This window comes from Colletotrichum gloeosporioides (genome assembly GCF_011800055.1).
Source record: "Colletotrichum gloeosporioides strain Lc1 chromosome Unknown consensus_47, whole genome shotgun sequence".
NCBI classification, from domain to species: Eukaryota; Fungi; Ascomycota; class Sordariomycetes; order Glomerellales; family Glomerellaceae; genus Colletotrichum; species Colletotrichum gloeosporioides.
Genome location: NW_025544692.1, coordinates 131,732 through 149,353, shown reverse-complemented (window position 1 = coordinate 149,353; position 17,622 = coordinate 131,732). Strand labels below are relative to the sequence as shown.

Below are 17,622 nucleotides of genomic sequence, written 5' to 3'. Positions count from 1 at the left end.
CATCGCACCGTCGGAAGTGCCATGGTCCGATGATTAAGCCCGATGGATGCCCCCATACACCTTCTTCTCGGCCAGGAGGCATAGACATCAGCATCAGCGATTGTGCGGCCGGAAGAGGCTGGGAGCGGCGTCTGCCGCAGTGGCACTGGCTCGATTCCCTCCAGCCAAGTCATGCGATTGGCGGATGCGACTCCTCTTCGGCTGGGCGCTCCTCTGGGCGTCCGACCGCCCGACTGTCTATGAGACTCTGCCGGCTGAGCCGCCATGTGGCATGTCACCGTAATGTCTTGTCTTCCTTGCCATATATCCAAGTCGGTAGCCGCATCCCTTCCCGAAGGCATTAAGCTTACTTGGCCCTCGTCTGAATGCTGATGATCCCTTGAGTTGGTCGTTCCGCTATACAAACATCTTCCCCCTAGGACCCGTGGGTTTAGTAACGGTGTCTCTCCTTCCCTTCCCTTGTCATCCTCCTCTTTTTCTTTTTTCCCCTTTTTGTTTTGTTAACAGCCCCGGTGGTTGACCCTCGCTAATCATAATGACGCTCATGAAGTTTTCACTTTCTTTTCTGCTTGTTGGCTTGAGGCTTAGCTGTCCGGTCGTTGCTCAAGATCAACAGGCGCAATTCAATCAAGTCATTAACCTCAATGGGGATGTAAGTTATTAACCATTAACCTTTGGGTTTGCATCATCAAGTCAGTCGCGGGTTGGGTCATGGTGTTGACGATGATTGATGATCATGGCCCCGCCTCATCATGGGGTAACACTAACATGGCATCACTAGATGCGATTGAACAGACTTGTGTTCCCCGACAACTCCAAGATTGAGACATTCTCCCAGACGCAACGTCAAGTCATCGTCAACCAGAACCCCAACCCGCTCCCGGCAAGCCATGTCGTCGGCTCTACGGGACAGCCGTTCGTTCAGCTCTCGCGCAACTCCTTCACCATTCAAACGAATGGAGCCACCGACCTGGTGGGCGCTCAGATCGAGCTGCCCATTGACCAGAACATGCTGCAACAAGCTGGAGTGACCGCCGACAACACCTACGTCGCGTTGCTTTCTCGAGACCGCCAAGCTTGGATCATTCAGGAGAGCATCAAGAGCGTCAACATCACCGATGCGACCGTCCGCATGGTCAAGATGAACACGATCGACGGCGAGTACGTCGCCGTTGGCCGTCAGACTTCCGAGCTCGGCACGTCCCTCACCCCGTTCGGCCAGCCCGTCACTATCGCTGGATCTGGCATCCAAGAAGCAGAGTTCACCGACGGGTTCCGCATGTCCATCCGGGCGAGCCAGCCGATGAGCATCAAGACCGATGTCGTCAACGGTATCAGCACCGACATGGTCACTAATGGCATCATGTCCATCAGTAAGTCCCCTGGATCAGACTTACACGCCAAGTTGCGGAAGCTAACGCAAACATCGTAGACAACTACCGCTACCTCGTCACCAGCAACTTGGCTGGTGTTGTTCCTAGCCTCAACCAGATGACCGCCGTCGTCCAGATGCCGCGTAAGTCTAGCCCGAAAGAGCCAAAAAGCTTATTTTTCTTCATGGAATTCCGACTTACCGGGACCTGAAACAGTCAATGTTGACCGACTCATGGCTATGGCCATGCGCGCGGGCGCTTCGCCCCAGTCATCCATCACGCTTGGCATTGCCCAGCGTCCCGTTCTCCAGAACCCTGGCGGCGCTACCGGTGGACTTCAAGCTCCTCGCCAGAAGCGTCAGAACAATGAAGCCAACAACGGCACTGCTTCCAACGAGCCTAACGGACAGCCGCAGAATGGCGCCAGTCCCAACGGCGCTGGAACTGCTATTGGTGCTTCTCCCGCCGCTGGAAACCCTAACCAAGGTAACCAAGGAGGTAACAACGGAGGAAACACGAACCAGCCTCCCCAGGGCAATGGCAACAACCCGCCTCAGGGTAACAACGGAAACCCTAACGCGCCTGGCCCGGCCATCCCCGCTGCGACCCAGCTTCTGCTCGCTCAGACCTTTAGCCCCATCAACGCGCAGGTCCTCCTCGACCGAGAGAACGCTCGCATCGCCGTCCCCGTCGGCCAGATCGACGGTGAGTTCATCCTCACCATGATGGTTGGTGGAACTCCCGTTGGGACCCAGCCTCAGCCGGCACCTCAGCAGGGAGGTGGTATCACTGGTCAACCTCAGCAAGGTGGCCTCGGTGGTCAACCCCAGCAGGGTGGTCTTGGTCAACCCCAGACATCCCAGCCGCAGACTCCTCGACCGGCTACCCCGGCCCAACCCCAGCAGCCTGCCGCGGAGCCGCAACAGCAGCCTCAACCAGCGGCGCCCGCGGCCGAGCCTCGTCCTCAGCAGCCTGCGCCTGCTCCTCAGCAGCCCGCTCCCCAGCAAGAACCCAGACCTGCGACGCCTCCTGCTCCCGCTGTGCCCGCCCCTGCTCCTGCTGTTCCGGCTGCCCAGCCCCCTGCCGCTGCTCCCGCCCCTGCCGCTCCCCCCGCCGCGCAGCCCAAGCCCAACGGCCCTCCCACCGGCGGCGCCATCACCGGCAACCAGCCCGGCCCCGGCGGCGGTGCCATCACTGGCTCGCCTCCCCCTCAGCCTGGCCGTCCCGCTCGCAGACAAGAAGCTCCTCAAGTCCCCCCCACCGGCGCCATGGGTTTCGAGATGAAGATGGCCGACCTGATGGCGATGGCGGAGAACAAGAAGAACGGCGGCACCATGGCCACTTGGGAGATGATGACCAACTTCGTCGCGCAGCAGAAGTCGGCGGAGCAGAAGAAGGAGATGACGAAGAGAAGACGGTCGTTCCCGGTGAGACGACGTCTCGGTGGTGTGCATTTCTAAGGGGTAAACTTTTGGGTAGCATGGCGAATAATATTCGATGTGTATTCTTTTCATCATAGTACCCTCGGTCGGGTGCCTGCAGGGCAAGCTAAGACGGCCTTGAGGGGATTCAAAAATACTCAATAGAAAGCGTTCTTGGTGAACACCATCATTTTTCCTGCCACTGGGTGATCCTGGGAATGTGATTATCGTGTAATTCTTCATCTGTGACTCTTCATTCTCACATCTTTCTGTGAGGAGATATCCTGGCCCCAGCACGTCGAATTGGACTCAAATTAACCCGCGGAAAATGCTCACAGCCATTGAAAACACGTCTCTCGGTTTCCAGCGACGGCTCTTCATTCCGTGGCACTAGACATCTTCAGTCTGCCACTAGGCATCTTCCGAAGAAACAATAAGGGTCTTTCCACAAGCGCGTCGGCAAGTCAATTCCATCGCGTGGATCCTCGGCTGACAAGCCGACATGACAATTGTGACGTCTGCAGGGTCAACATCGCCAAACACCCGGAAAGAGAGACCGAGTCGAGTCTCGGGCCGCCTTTGCCACTAGTCGAGACAGTAGTCGCCCTTCCAAATCATCGTCCGTACTACGGTCGGTCCCATCCGGTTGCTCGTAGTCTGGGCTTTTTTTTCGCACCAGTGATCGGCGCAGAGTCAGAGAGCCGCACTTGCAGGGCCTGCAGGAGCGAGACCGAAACAGCGCAAACTATCGCCATGGCCAGGCCAGACGCAGAAGCACCTCCTGACAGCTGGCACGGTTGCCATCTCCATGACGTTTCCGGATAAAGCAGGTGTGCGTGAAGAATCAGGAGAAAGTCTGCCGGACTTCATGGTTTACCCAATTAGGTAATTGAGAGGAGTGTTGTCAAGTGGGAGCCGCGGAAGGCAATCGATCAATGAGATGTGGTGCGATTTCCATTGCGCGATTCTCTCGACATTGGATGCCAACGTTGAAATATCAGTCAATTACTGGCTTTGGCGGCACCAACTTGGTAGCCAGTCGAACTTTCGACCCCCCCGAAGCGAACGATGCCCTCGTGATGTCTGTGGGCTATTTGACTCCAACATGGCAAGAATGACAGGCTGCAAAGGCTTTTGCGAAAGGGAAAAGTCTAAGCCCATGCACGCCTTGTTGACGTGAGCAGTCGGTGCCTTAGTGCAGTGTTTCTTCCAAGCTCGAGCACGCAATGAGTCTCGCAGTAAAGTTCGTTCTTGAGAAGAAGCCGCAGCTGTTTCGGAAACTTTGCAGACAGCCCTGCATTTCGCTGGCGATGGTGGTGTCGCGAGGTCGGTCAATGATGCCCGCCCGCCTCACGATAGCAATCGAGGTGGAAGTGAAATGAAAAAGAGAGCTGCTGAAGAAGCCACGCCGGCTTCGGCGACCGGCATTCTGCCAGGAGAGCGATAACGTACCTTGCAGAAGTGCTCAATTGATACGAAAGCTGCTGACCCCTGTCGCGATGACGTCCCGGCCAGCTGGGCTATCTCCAACTCTGACCAGTCTTATCAGCGGTGCCCCTCACTGCCTAGCAACCCCGAATGCGCGGGCTGTTGATGGTGACATGAATAGTGGACATCGTGTTGGGGAATGTTACCGTTCCATTCGGAGTCGACATTAGCGATATGTTGGATGAACTGAGGGGTGATGCACCTGATGAGGGATTGATCACCAGATTTCCCCGCTGGAGCTCTGCGAGAGGCTGGGGCCGGTCATTAAGAATGGCGAGCTTCCTCGGCAATGAGACGCGCGGTGTTGCGCTGCTTCCGTAGAGCATTGATGAAGCTGTTGGAGGACGTCGCGATACTCCAAAATGAAGACTTTTGGTGGCTTCAATGCTTTCCCGCTGCTGGCGTTGGCCAGTTTCGCGATCGGGGCGACCAATTCATCGTCCCCCGAAGGAGTGAGTAGCGATCGCATATTTCTCGTGGCGCGCATCTTTGACAGTGAAAAGAAATCAGTCCCTCTCGACCTCGCGGCATTGTTCAACAACAAAGCTTTCGGCACCAAGCCTGGCGAAGCGTCCTTCGATGCCCTGAACCAATCTTTCCCTGAGCCCTCCATCGGGCCCGACTTCACCTCCACCGACACGGGCGTCGAGTATAGCTTCCCCGGATACACCGGGCCAACCGACCCGGACAACCTCATCTGCACCGGCCAGAAGATCACCGTCCCAGCGGCACCCTATTTCTCCGCCTCTTTCCTTGTTGCGGGAGATGTCGAGGGCGCCACTGTCAGCGGGAACGTGTCGTTTACCTACTCCGACAACACCACATCCGAGTTTGAACTCCGTACGCTCAACTGGTTCAGCTTCCTGACCATCAACCGCGGCGAGATCATCTTCCCGAGTCGCTTCACCTCCAATGGCTCCGACTTCAACTCGTCACACATCTTCGAGCGGACCACGGCGCTGCCAACTGGGAAAACGCTGAGCTCCATCACGCTGCCGACAAAGAATAACGCGACCGAGGGAAGACTGCACGTCTTTGCCATCTCCCTGTGGCAATCCTCCGACGTGAGCGTACAATCGGTGCGACCGACGCAGAAGTGGACTGGAAACGGGACACAGGTGGTCGAGGTCACCGTGAACAATGCCGGATCGAAGTGCGTGGCTGGCGCTGGCCTCAACGTCACTGTTTCTGGCGACGGATTCACCACTGTGAGCGCTGGACATCTCAAGCGTCTCTGCCCTGGTGACCAGAAGGTGGTCGTCGTCGGCGTGGAGGGCTCCTCAAGCGGGCCGACCACAGCCGCTGTCGAGATCAGCGACGGTACGTCAAAGAAGACTACCTCAGTTGACGGTGTCGAGATTGGCTTGACGCAGTGGACCTCTGACCTCGAGAGCCTGTCCAAGCACGAGAGTCCAGACTGGTTCGACGAGGCCAAGTATGGTATCTTCATCCACTGGGGCCCGTACTCGGTCACCGGCTGGGGCAACTCGACTCCGTACGAGAGCTATGCCGAGTGGTTCTGGTGGTACTCGACGCATCATCCCGAAGGCGACCGGTCCAACTTCTATGGATACCGCCTCGACACGTACGGCCCCGACTGGGCCTACGATGACACGTTCCCCGAGTTCAACGCGTCCAACTTCGATGCCAAGGAATGGGTCGACCTCTTTGCCGACGCGGGAGCCAAGTACTTCGTCATCACGACCAAGCATCACGACGGCTTCGCCATCTTCGACGCAGGCGAGACCTCCAACCGCTCCTCCATTCACTACGGCCCGAAGCGTGACCTCTTGAAGGAGCTCTTTGATGCCGCAGAGACGTACCAGCCTTCCCTCAAGCGAGGCACATACTTCTCCCTCCCGGAGTGGTTCAACCCAGACTTTGGGCCGTATGGCTTCGTACAGTTCCCGACTCCTTCAGCAGTCTCCTGGCCCGGCGTCCTCGCGTCGAACCCTTACACCGGGGAGAAGGAGCCGTACACCGGACACGTACCTGTCGGGGACTTCATCGCCGACCTGATGGTCCCTCAGATGGAGACGCTCGCGTACGACTACGGCACCGACATCATGTGGTGCGACTGCGGCGCGGCCAATGGCACAGCGGGCTTCGCGGCGGAGTGGTGGAACAAGGCGCGCGCAGAAGGCCGCCAAGTCGCCATCAACTCGCGGTGCGGCATCGCCGAGGCGGCGGACTTCGACACGCCCGAGTACCAGACCTTCGCGTCCGCGCAGCGACGCAAGTGGGAGTCGAACCGGGGCATGGACCCCTACTCGTACGGATACAACCGCGCGACGAAGCCCGAAGAGTACATGAACGCGACCACCATCGTGTACTCGCTCGTCGACATGGTGTCGAAGAACGGCAACTTCCTGCTCGACATCGGGCCCAGGGCGGACGGCACCATTGTGCAGGCTGAGATGGACAACCTGCGTGAGGCGGGAAGATGGATCAATGTGCACGAGGAGGCGATCTTCAACACGACGTACTGGTTCGTGCAGAGCGAGATTGTCGGAGGTCCGGACGTGAGGTTCACGCAGACGGCGGACGCGTTTTACACCATTTTCTTGGAGAAGCCCGTGGGCGACAACGGGTGGGTCTCCATCAGCGCGCCCATCCCCATTGTCGAGGGCGACATTGTAAGTCTGCTTGGCGTCGAGGGCGGCGACGAACTGGAGTGGGAGACTTCGGGTGCTGGCGATGAGAAGGTGTTGAAGGTGAACGTTGATGAAGCGCTCATTGATGCGGACCAGTTTGGCTGGGTCTTCAAGGTGTTGTATGTGTTCTAATTAGCGAACCTCAACCGCGTGCGCCCAAATGGGCGACATTGTTTCTCCCACGCTTCAAAGTGCGACATACAAAAAGAATTTCCTCAATGAGGGCAAAAGATTGCGCCGAGGGGGAATCGAACCCCCGGCTCCCCGACGCTGCTCGATGGCAACGGAGAATTTTACCACTAAACCATCGGCGCTGATGGATACTCAGGCTATTCGGACGCTAGCCTACGAAGCTTCACGCCAAGCCCTACCCTCCGTCCTGTCCACAAACCCTTCGCGTAAGACCCTCTTCATGTCAAAAGTTTCCTCATTTCCGTCTTCGGTTATCTTGATATAAGACCAAAAACATGTGGAGGTCAGTCACTTCCAGGATAAGCAATCGCCTCTCTCTAAACAGTACCCGACCACGCTTAAGCCTCGTGTTGGACAGCGTTGGCCATGTTGTGCCAAGTACGATACTTGGAAATGTCAAAACCCGCATCTGACATCTTTCTGGTGTGAAACAGGTGGTATGAATGAGTTGACTAGTACTTTTCAATAATCACGTCTATGCTTCTATGGGTATCTAATATGTCTGCCTCTCCATCAGCTCCGGCTCGTCGCTCTTGCGTCCCTTCTTCTCCTTCTTCTCTTCGCTAATGCGGCATAATGTATCAAATCTGTGAAGCACAGCCTGGACCTCAAAGTTGCTGTTGCTAGCCAGATAATCGCCTTCTGCTTGGCGGGCGGCAGCAATGTTACGGCGCGTCTTCGAATGAACGGCTGTTCGAATGCTTTTGTAGATCCCCTGTCCAGGATACGCCACGATTCCCAATGTTGCTGTATCACAATGTTAGTCTCGCTTGCAAATCTTTCGGCTGCCAGTTGACACATACCTGATGCTGTTTTGGTGGCCATATTCAGAACACCCTTGCCAACTCCCAAGGCCGCCCCAGCTGCGCCTCCATCACGTCCTCCCTTGTACGGCTGTACAAATAGGTCGGCAAAACCCTCACTTAGACCGACAACGAAGTGCTTTCCTCCCTCGATGGTACCGGACTTCCAATCATTGATCGGCTTCCGCTGTTCGACCTTCTCTCCGTACAGCTTGGGCACGTTTCGCAGACCGTCCGTCACGGCAAGCGGCACATCGAGGTAGAATTTGCCATACGCCTTGAAAAAGCCACCGACACCCGATGCTGAGGCTTTCAAAACGGCGCCGGTGGTGCTTCCACTGGCACTGGTGCTACCAGTGCTACTACCGGGCCCCGCGCTTCGTGGACGTTCAAGCGCCTCAGATGACGGGGGAGCAAGGCTGGCGGATGCGGATCGGGTCGGTGTTTGGCTGCCGCTGCTAATGGTGTCTTCCATCTCGGCCGATTTCATCTTCGATCGTTCGTGGTACGTTTGTACAGGCTTGACGACGATGTCAGTTGCGCCCTTGAACATTCCTGTCGCAGCCCCAAGGAGTGCTGAGCTTGCACCGGTGACTGGGTCCCATCGTCGGTTCTCGATGATGATGCTTCTCGTGTCGTGTCTATGCGATTACAAGTATCAGTATTGTGTCGGTTGAGGTCCAACGTCGGGGAACCTTACGGTGACATATTCTTTTGACCAATCTTGAGGTGGTCGAGGAGAATACCGGCCGCCTTTTTGGAGAGCTTTACGTGCTTCTTGCCCCTTTTGTATTCCCACGTTGCAGGTTGATCCGGGAAGATATCGCATGGCAGATCTTCCAGGGGCAAATTGGCGTGGAAAGACTTTACCGCTGTCGCTACGCCATTTTCTGTCCTCATCTTCGCGGCGAGCTCACCTGCGGCTGCCAGTGCTTCTGGCGTTAGGCAAAACCGGATGGCTTCGGAGAGATTCTCGACATTCAGCTGCTTGTGTGGTATCGGCTTCGGCCCGGCGCCTGCGATGGCCACCATGTCTCCCCAGAAAGGTTGACTAGAGTCCGTTAGCGACGTTCTCCGAGTCGGACGGGATACATACTCTCCAAAGAACGGGACGATTGTGGTTGGTCTACCGTTCAGAAGACCACAGGCTGTTGTTCCTGCACCGCCGTGGTGGAAGACTGCCGCTACGTTTGCAAAGAGCCACTCGTGCGGGCAGTCGCCCAGGAAAAACACGTCGTCGGCCTCGATGCCTCCGAGATTACTCCATCCCTTGGATATGATAGCACGAACGCCCGTAGCACGTACCGCCTCAACCAATGTCTTGGTCATCTCTTCGGGGTGGTCAATCACGATGCTTCCGAAGCCAATGTAGATCGGAGTCGGACCCTTTGCAAGGAATTCGGCCAAGTCGGGAGGCGGTGTGTACTGCGGCGGCTCGCGGAAGAAGAAACCACACACGTCTAGGGACTTCTGTTAGCTCATGGACAGTCCGCAACATTCATAGACGTACCAATGTAAGCAGGCCAGTCTTCTGGCTTGGGCACCAAAGCTGGAGACCAGCAATAGGTGAAGGGGATTTTCTGTACCTCCGCAAGAACTGGGCCTTCGGAGAATGGTACTTCTTCGAGATCTATCGTCTTCCGCCATTCGTTGATTACGTCTCCCAAACTGCCAAAAGTCATCAGCAGGCGTCGTGAAAAGTCTCCGGAGTAGACTGCTTACCCTTGCCACGTCAACCACTCGACAATGCTGTAGGACACAAAGTTGGCCGTGCTTTGGTCAACGACGCCCTTTTCTCCAAACTTCAGGTTCGCCAGAGGATGTGGGAAAGCCCTTGTGCTACTCCACGGCATGGTGAACATCAAGTGCAGGGGTACACTCAACGCTTGCGCGCAATGCACATGCGCGAAGCTGGGCGGATTCGCGATGATGGCGTCCGCGACAAACGGCCTTCCTGTGAGGGTGTCTGGCTCGATACACGACTTCCAGCATCCTTCCAACATTTCTTTGACCATCTTGCGCTTCTTCTGGATGTCGCCGCCCTTCAGGCTCTTCAGGCTGGGAATCAAGCCGGGATTCTTGACCATGTAGGCCATCAGCTCGGAGGGGTCGCCGCCAATGGGGTAGAACTCAAGGTTCGATTTTCGGACAAAGGAATCGAATACATCGTGGGTTGCTAAGCGCACGCGATGGCCATAGGTCTGGAGCTCGTTGCCGAGGGCAATGAAGGGCTGGACGTCTCCACGGCTGCCGACGACCTGGATGACGATGTTGAGCTTGACTGGGAAGTTCTTCTTGTCCGCGAACCGCGCCGCTGCCTCGACGTATTCTGGAGGAGGGCCCTGGGCTGCTGTTGCTGCGGCGATGGAGGGGTCTTTGAAGTCGGGAACGAAGCGAGCCAGGGTTGTCGCGAGGCGGGAGTCGAGGTTCACGTCGATTCTGCCATCAGCTGTTTTTTGTTAGATTGTTGGAGTCGGGGTATTGGTAGAGGATACTGACAGTTCACGCTGTTTCTCTGCTGTCTCATGCTCTCGGCCATCGCCGTCTCGTAGGAGGGAAGGTAGTCCTGAGGGACAGTGTCGTCCTCAAGCATCTGGACGGTATTTCTTTTCGACATTGTGTAAAGTCTCGTTTGGCTCTCGAAAATTTGGTTCACAGAATAACGAGCCGCAGACGGCTAGTTGGTGTCCGGAGGTACTCCTTTGGTCGAGGGTCTCTGGTGGTACAGACGTTCGTACTGGGAGAAGAGAATGTAGGACCGAGCAGAGGTGAGGTGAAGAGTAGAACAAGAACATCAACGACAACAAGTAAAAAGGTTAATTCTAAAATGCGAAAGTCGGCTGCTGGAGGGCCGAGAACTACCGCGAAGACGGTGACTCGAAGATCTTAATTAATATTTGACATCCCACCTTGTTACATCATTCTAGAACGGGTTCCCCTCCATGGGGCCTCAGCCTCAAATTGACTCTAATGCCTACCGAAGCGTCTCTGACTCGGCGTGGGTTGAACCTCCGACGGAGAGAAGGACCCTCAGAAAGGCTAGACCACCGGCATTCCTAAGTGGTAGAGCCGCGTCATGGATGCCGCGCCGAGAGAAACAGACCATGATAAAATTCTTATCGTCGTGTTATCGCACTTTTTTCGATGGCTCTTTACAGCGATCGCGCCAAAATCCGCGGATTCGGCTGCCTTTACGTCTGAATGAGGTCTGACAGCCCCGATGCGCGTGTTGTTACGGTACGCTATTCAATGCGCAGCAACCCGTCATTGCTTAATTTTTAAGCAATTGGGTCCATTTTTAGGGGTCTCTCTGGCAATGATTGGCCTTTAGAGCCACGGAGAAACGCGCGGGAAGTCAGGGATGCTCGCTCCGTTGACGAATACGCGGATGGAGCAGCCTGCCATTCGCCCACCTCCACTCGGGCTTCTCGCTTTGTACCGCTAAAGGCCGCCCCTGAAGCCATTTTTGGTGTAGCGTAAGGCGTCCCCGAGCAGCACACCCTTGTCCTTAATCGGCTGTCATTTCATACGCGTATCCGATGCGCAGCCAATGGCCCCCGTGCGGATTTGCTCCGAAGATGGCGCCGGAGGAGGAGTCTCGGAGGAAGAGGCTCAGCCCTACCGGGTCTCCGCGTATAATCTCAAAATCTGCAAGTGTTGTCCATAATTCTGCCGTATGCAAGGGGCGGCCGTATCGATGGCTGTTTTGCATCACAAACAACGCGCATGTCAACACGGGCAGTGCAATAAAGGGGTTGGATAGAATGGGGGAGGGTAGTTACTTATATCGCCCGAGTTTCTAGATGGACAGAACTTGTGGATAGATCAGCAGCTTCAACATTGACATATACACTATTTTCCCTTTCTCTCTTTTTTCCATCGTTGGCATTTTGATCTGCTTCTTTTTCGCAGAGTCCAGTCTTTCACAGAATCACGCCGAGCAAATACTATACCATAGACTCAGGCCTACCCTCCAAGACAGACATCATGGCCGACAACAGTACAACACCGGAGGGTGCGTCGAAGGGCTTCGTTTTCTACCACTATGAGCCGTCCATGGTAGCAGCTGTCATTTTCATTGGTGTATTCGGTCTTTCGGGGCTCTTGCACATTTGGCAGCTGGTGCGAGCCCGAACATGGTATTTCATCCCCTTTGTGATAGGATGTCTCTGTAAGTTGCCATGTCAAATATGAAGTGGGTTGGAGCTTGGCTAATGTGGCCCAGTTGAGGCCATTGGTTATGTCGGTCGCGCTATGTCTGCACAAGAAGCACCGGACTACACCAAGAATCCATACATCATCCAGTCCATTCTCCTCCTGTTAGGACCAGCCCTGTTCGCTGCATCGATTTACATGATCTTGGGTCGTTTGATCAACCTTTTGGATGCCGGAAACTACTCTTTGATCAGGCCGAATTGGCTGACCAAGGTTTTCGTTCTCGGTGATCTCCTATCTTTCTTCGCCCAGAGCGGAGGTTAGTTCAAGGCCCCTACATATCGTTTCTGGATAGGAAACTAACTTCTTCAAATAGGTGGCGGTATGCTTGCAACGGCGAAAGACAAAGATTCCGTTAAACTAGGAGAGAACATCATTGTCGGCGGTCTCTGTATTCAGATCCTCTTCTTCGGCTTCTTCATGGTCGTCACCCTCATCTTCCACATGCGCCTTTCTCGCAACCCAACCCCGAAGACATACTCTCTTGATACCCCTTGGAAAGGCCTCCTTTGGGTTCTCTACGGAACCAGTTTTATGATCATGGTTCGATCGCTGTTCCGTGTCGCGGAATACGTCCAAGGAAGCGAGGGAGAGCTCCAGTCAAAGGAGATGTACATCTACATCTTTGACGCGCTTCTCATGGGCCTTACATCAGTGCTCTTCAACTGGTTCCATCCCAGTCGCGTCATCAACAACCGTGACACCAGCCTCAAGCAGGTGTCGAGCTCAGAGGTTCTGTCTGAGGGTTACTTGATGGAGAGCGGCCAATACCAGCAACCCAAGTACCAACAGCAACAGCATCAAGGACCACCGAGCCCCTACGAGCCGTATCACGGTACTCAGGGAGACTTTCGGAGGTGAAGAGACTCAGCAAAAACGGGGTGAGCTTCCCGCAGACTCTACGGTAGAACTTCGGGTGTCGACCGAGGACTGGAGGGAATGGGCATACGAGCCCACCGGTGGACGATGAGCGTGGTGACTTTTTCTTTGTCGAAGGGCATTTTCATTTGTAATTCCGGCTGGATAGGAAATGGGCATATGGCTGGGTGCTCGTGCAATATCTTCGCACATGGAGCGACTGCGCACGACATGGACGGCTTGTATAAAATAGACTGTATGATAACATAAATGAAAGCTTGAGGCTGAAAGAAGAACACCAAGAATGCCTGCTTGTGCTTCAATCTGTGCAGCCCAGCTAAAGAGCAGACCTACTCCTTGTCGCCCTCGTCGTCGTGGTTCAGAACCTTGTGGAAGGAGCAATACATAAGCAATAGGAAACTCATGCGAAAAGACCCTAGCTGTGTTATGTATCTGGGGTGGTAAATGCTTAAGATCTAATGTAGCATTCGGCAGTGCATCCGGACGCTCCGGTCGGTGGCTGGATCCACTACGCCCGATTGCTCCGTTTTCGGGTCCCGGCCAACCGATTGTTATCCGGATCAAATCAGTCGTGCTCGTATTAACCTTATCAGACAGCGACAGGTAGTATGCAAGCAATTGCATTATCTGGCGGTCTTGGCACTGCTTTCGCGAGCCCCGTTCAGAGTCCAGTGGTTCCAACGTCAGCACTTGTTCGTTTAGAGTCACCCAAGCTCCGCCGTCACTGGGCATAGCATTCAAACATCCTTTATTGGGGACTTTCGGTATTCTGAAGCGAGACCCGCACTGCGCCCCTGCTTCCTTCACACATAGAGGTCATCAGGGCAGCTTACTTGAACTACGCAGACACAAACTCCAGACCAACTGCATCAGCCTCCAAGATTTCAGCTACTCTTTTTTGCGGACGCCATTATCACCTGTCATCGGCGGCTTTCAATCGATCAAATATGCCCCGTTTCCATCCCGTCCACGCCCTGCCATTGCTGCTTGCCACCACCTTTACGATCGGTGGTGCGATGCCTCTTTGGAACCCGTCCGGCGCCATTCGCGAGTTCGGCCTTCCCGAACACATTCAGACATCCGGTGAGGCGCAGTCGGCTTGGAAGATCTATGGTATGCGAATGTCGCTGTGGGGGGTTGCCATGTGGACCTTCTTTCTCCGGGAAAACTTCGAGGCGCTTGATACTATGATGAGCCTGTTTGTGGGTACGGGAGCTGTCGACGGTTATGTGTGTTACTGCGAAGAGGTTCCAGGTCAGGGACTTTTCAGATTCGGCACCAGCGTCGTTCTTGGACTTTGGGGCATTCTCGGGGTGAATACCAGGTTTGCAAGAGCGTAATCGTGAGCTGCTCACAGCTCAAGCCTATCGACAACGACCCGTCGTAGGATGGTCCAAGACGCGGGTGCGACGGGAAGAGAAGAGCCAACCCACGAACGCCGTATATAGTCGCACTTCATAAATTGCGTGGATATAATTGCTTGCACTACAGATCCAAAGAATTTTCGATAGAACTCAGTCTTTGCGGGGTTCGCTCTAAAGCTGAGACGATCTAGGCATCCGGAACTCTCCTCGCCTTGGATCAGTCTCGCCATCAATGCCATTACAATGTGTATAATCCTCCCATTAATCGACTTCGAATGTGCGTCCCGTCACGCAATGCTCTCTTCACAGCTTGCGCATCAAGATCTTCTTGTCGGGATCAGGTTGGGTCTATTTGAGAAGTCAGCGTTGCTGTTCTAAGCCTAATGGAGCGCAGTCTTGGTGCGTAACTTACCACAGACCCGAAATCCAAGTTCTTGTATCTCTCAGTGCTACCTTCGACCATCTTGATGTCGTAGTTCGCCAAGGTCGTCGCCATGATCATCTTGATTTCGTTTACAGCAAAGAAGCGACCCGGGCATGCGTGGCGACCAAATCCGAATGTCAGACTCGTGGGGCCACCGACACTGACGAACTGGTTGAGGGCAACAACCTCTGCCTGCTTTGTTCCCGTATCTTGCTCCGTCTTTGCCTGACGCAGCTTGTAAAAGCGAAGGGCATCGAACTTGTCGTGGTCTGGGAAGTACTCGTCGTCGTTGTTGATGCCGATCATGGGGATCTCGATGATGGAGCCTTTGGGGATGACTTGGCCATTTGACAGAGTGAAGGTCTTCAGAACCTTGCGCGTGAACGAAGCTGAACGGGCTTTAGTCAGTCATCCAGTTTCTGATCACAGGCAGAACTCCAACTCACTAGATCCAAGGGCATAGAATCTCATGGTCTCCTTCAAAAAGCTGTCCAACTTCTTCATGTTTTGCATTGCAAGACTCGTGAAGACACCGTTGCTCTCTGCGAGTGCCTGTTGCACGTCCTCTCGAAGTATGGGGATCAGTTCGGGCATGGCCGCTAGCGTGTAGAACCTGACAAAACTAATTAGTTATCGGACCCTCGGGAAGAAGAGGATCACGTACGCATTGGTAGAGGTGACAGTTGTGGTATGGATAGCCGCGAAGCTTATGCCGAGCTGATACCTAGCAAGCTCCTTGTCATCCTTCTCGCCGAACTTGGTCTGCGCATCCATGATCCACTGCAGCATGTCGTAGGGCTTCTGGTAGTCGGGATCCTTGGCAGCTTCGCGTCTGGCAGTGACTACAGGTCTCAAGAACTTGTCCGCAGCATCGATGCGCTCGTGGACCTTCTTCACCTCTGGCAGTCCCGGGGCCACGAATCGGCGTGTCCATGGCTTGAGGTCAGAGATCTTGCGGATAGCCTTCATCAAGTCAACAGTATAGTTGATTGCAGCATCGAGGTATTCCTCCTCGCGGCAAAGCTCGGGGCCAATGAAGACGCGTCCAGATGCCATGGCGACAATACGCAAGAGCTTGTCCATGATCTTGACCTCGGTCCATTCTCCAGAGTGTGGGAGCTCGATGCGCAGGGCTTCGATAACTTCGTCTGCGATGATTGGGTTCAATCGCACTAGCTTTTTGTTAGTTAAGAATAGCTGCCGCTATGCAGCACGTAGATCACTTACCAAGTGCTGGGGTCAAGCTGCTCTTAACGGTGTGAGGCAGCAAATCAATGTCGGTCTCGACCTTGGTGTACTTGGCATGCATAAACTGCAACCTAGTATTAGCTGGGTCATCTGTAGACCTCTACCGTAATTGTTCCTGATGACGAACCTCTTCGATGGCCTTGTTAAAGCTGAGAACGTCATCGGGCAGTCTCTTCAGCTCGTTCATGAACTTGGGGGCGACGACAATGTTCGGTGATGCTGAAGCCGTCTCAGCAACTTGTCAATGGATTAGAGTTCAACTACAGCCAAGACTTACCCCTAGTCGTAGTAATCCTCCAAGCTCTCTCTTTGAACTGCAAGAATGTGGTATTAGTCGTGATGATCGCGCTCTGTCTCAGTATCGTAACTTGCCCTCCTGTATCCGTCAAGGTACATATCCTTCGCTGATCCGCTGAGGAACTTCTTTCTTCGACTCTCGGCTCCTCCGAATTCTGTTCCTATCATGGGCAGGTCCGCCCACGGGTCACTCTTGAGAACGCTCTGGAGTAGAACAGCAACAACGCAGGCAAACACAGCGGTCGCTGCGATCGGCCAGCGGTTGGCCAACTCTTCGAAGACGGTGGTGTCCACCACTGGCATAGTGGTGGCGTTCATGTTGGGGAGCATCGACATCGACATTCTGGGCGATCGGGAGGTCTGCGATGGTGTGCTTGAACAGATGAACAAACTCACAAGAAGTTGGGACCTAAGGATGTAATATAGTCTCGCAGTCCTTCACACCCTCTGGATCCGCGCTCCAGTTGGTTGGCTCCAGCATGACAGCAAACACCGCGCCAGCTACCCTGACCTCCTTGTTAGCATGGAGGTCCCCCACCATGACGAAAGGTACTGTTATTCTGCCACACAACCGACGGGAGAGCCTCGAACGAGTACGAGTAGAGCGAATAGCCGGTGGGTTACGAAACTTGCCCGCGGCATGCGAAACCGGGTGGAACCGCCTCAACTACCGGAGGGGTGGCTCTTCACCCCTGTGCCGATCAACGGGACGAATGACAAAGTGATCTGAAGAAGTTGCATTGGCGCTGCGGGCAAGTGTGCTGGGGGGATGCAAAACGCGGGGAGCCAGGTTGGGGAGGTGGACGGGCTTGACTTAAAGTCCGAGCCAAGGGTGACCGATTGAAGCTCGCGTGGTAAACGATGTACGACCCTATCGGTTTCGTATTCGCGAGTCTGATCGTCAGAAGTAGCCAAACAGATTGTAAAGCACGACGTCGTTTAAGAATAAGAACTGGACGGTGCGCCCTAGAATGCAAGCGTGGTAGGGAAGACGCTACGTTGCAGAGTCGCTTGTCCATCGTGAACCCACGCGATGTCAAGCAAGAAGCCGTCGCTAAAGCTTCGTTGGGAAACCCTTCTCGGAGCCTCGCTATGATTATTTCTCCCGCTGCCAAGGCTTCCCATCTTCTCATGCGGGAAGCGACCTGTAATGTTTCAAACGCTTCTATTCACGGTATGCTACTTTTCCAAGGCGGTCAAAGCGGCCAATGATTGGACGAAACCTGCAAATAATGGAATTTCAGCAGACTGAACGAGGAGCAAA

General features: G+C 54.7%; 6 protein-coding genes across 6 annotated transcripts; 4 read left to right on the top strand and 2 right to left on the bottom strand.

The window, feature by feature from the left end:
• Positions 1-535: 535 nt before the first annotated feature.
• Positions 536-2,833, top strand: GCG54_00005755 (uncharacterized protein; the record flags this gene model as incomplete). The annotated part of the gene is made up of 4 exons (XM_045405771.1): positions 536-652; positions 782-1,373; positions 1,433-1,516; positions 1,590-2,833. 4 exons carry the CDS (start codon positions 536-538, stop codon positions 2,831-2,833), a joined length of 2,037 nt encoding a protein of 678 aa, XP_045264169.1.
• A 1,811-nt stretch (positions 2,834-4,644) lies between these two features.
• GCG54_00005754 (Tissue alpha-L-fucosidase) lies at positions 4,645-7,068 on the top strand (the record flags this gene model as incomplete). Its single annotated transcript, XM_045405770.1, has 1 exon — positions 4,645-7,068. The coding sequence occupies one exon, from the start codon at positions 4,645-4,647 to the stop codon at positions 7,066-7,068; it is 2,424 nt and encodes an 807-aa protein (XP_045264168.1).
• A 553-nt stretch (positions 7,069-7,621) lies between these two features.
• Positions 7,622-10,548, bottom strand: GCG54_00005753 (Sterol 3-beta-glucosyltransferase UGT80B1; the record flags this gene model as incomplete). The annotated part of the gene is made up of 7 exons (XM_045405769.1): positions 7,622-7,875; positions 7,932-8,572; positions 8,632-8,982; positions 9,028-9,391; positions 9,442-9,599; positions 9,654-10,380; positions 10,431-10,548. 7 exons carry the CDS (start codon positions 10,546-10,548, stop codon positions 7,622-7,624), a joined length of 2,613 nt encoding a protein of 870 aa, XP_045264167.1.
• Positions 10,549-11,918: 1,370 nt separating this feature from the next.
• GCG54_00005752 (Protoporphyrin uptake protein 1) lies at positions 11,919-13,007 on the top strand (the record flags this gene model as incomplete). Its single annotated transcript, XM_045405768.1, has 3 exons — positions 11,919-12,102; positions 12,157-12,405; positions 12,463-13,007. 3 exons carry the CDS (start codon positions 11,919-11,921, stop codon positions 13,005-13,007), a joined length of 978 nt encoding a protein of 325 aa, XP_045264166.1.
• Positions 13,008-13,972: 965 nt separating this feature from the next.
• GCG54_00005751 (uncharacterized protein) lies at positions 13,973-14,412 on the top strand (the record flags this gene model as incomplete). Its single annotated transcript, XM_045405767.1, has 2 exons — positions 13,973-14,338; positions 14,389-14,412. The coding sequence occupies 2 exons, from the start codon at positions 13,973-13,975 to the stop codon at positions 14,410-14,412; spliced, it is 390 nt and encodes a 129-aa protein (XP_045264165.1).
• Positions 14,413-14,692: 280 nt separating this feature from the next.
• Positions 14,693-16,700, bottom strand: GCG54_00005750 (Cytochrome P450 monooxygenase AtmP; the record flags this gene model as incomplete). Its single annotated transcript, XM_045405766.1, has 8 exons — positions 14,693-14,737; positions 14,802-15,202; positions 15,260-15,426; positions 15,478-15,985; positions 16,041-16,125; positions 16,189-16,280; positions 16,339-16,428; positions 16,496-16,700. 8 exons carry the CDS (start codon positions 16,698-16,700, stop codon positions 14,693-14,695), a joined length of 1,593 nt encoding a protein of 530 aa, XP_045264164.1.
• Positions 16,701-17,622: the final 922 nt, after the last annotated feature.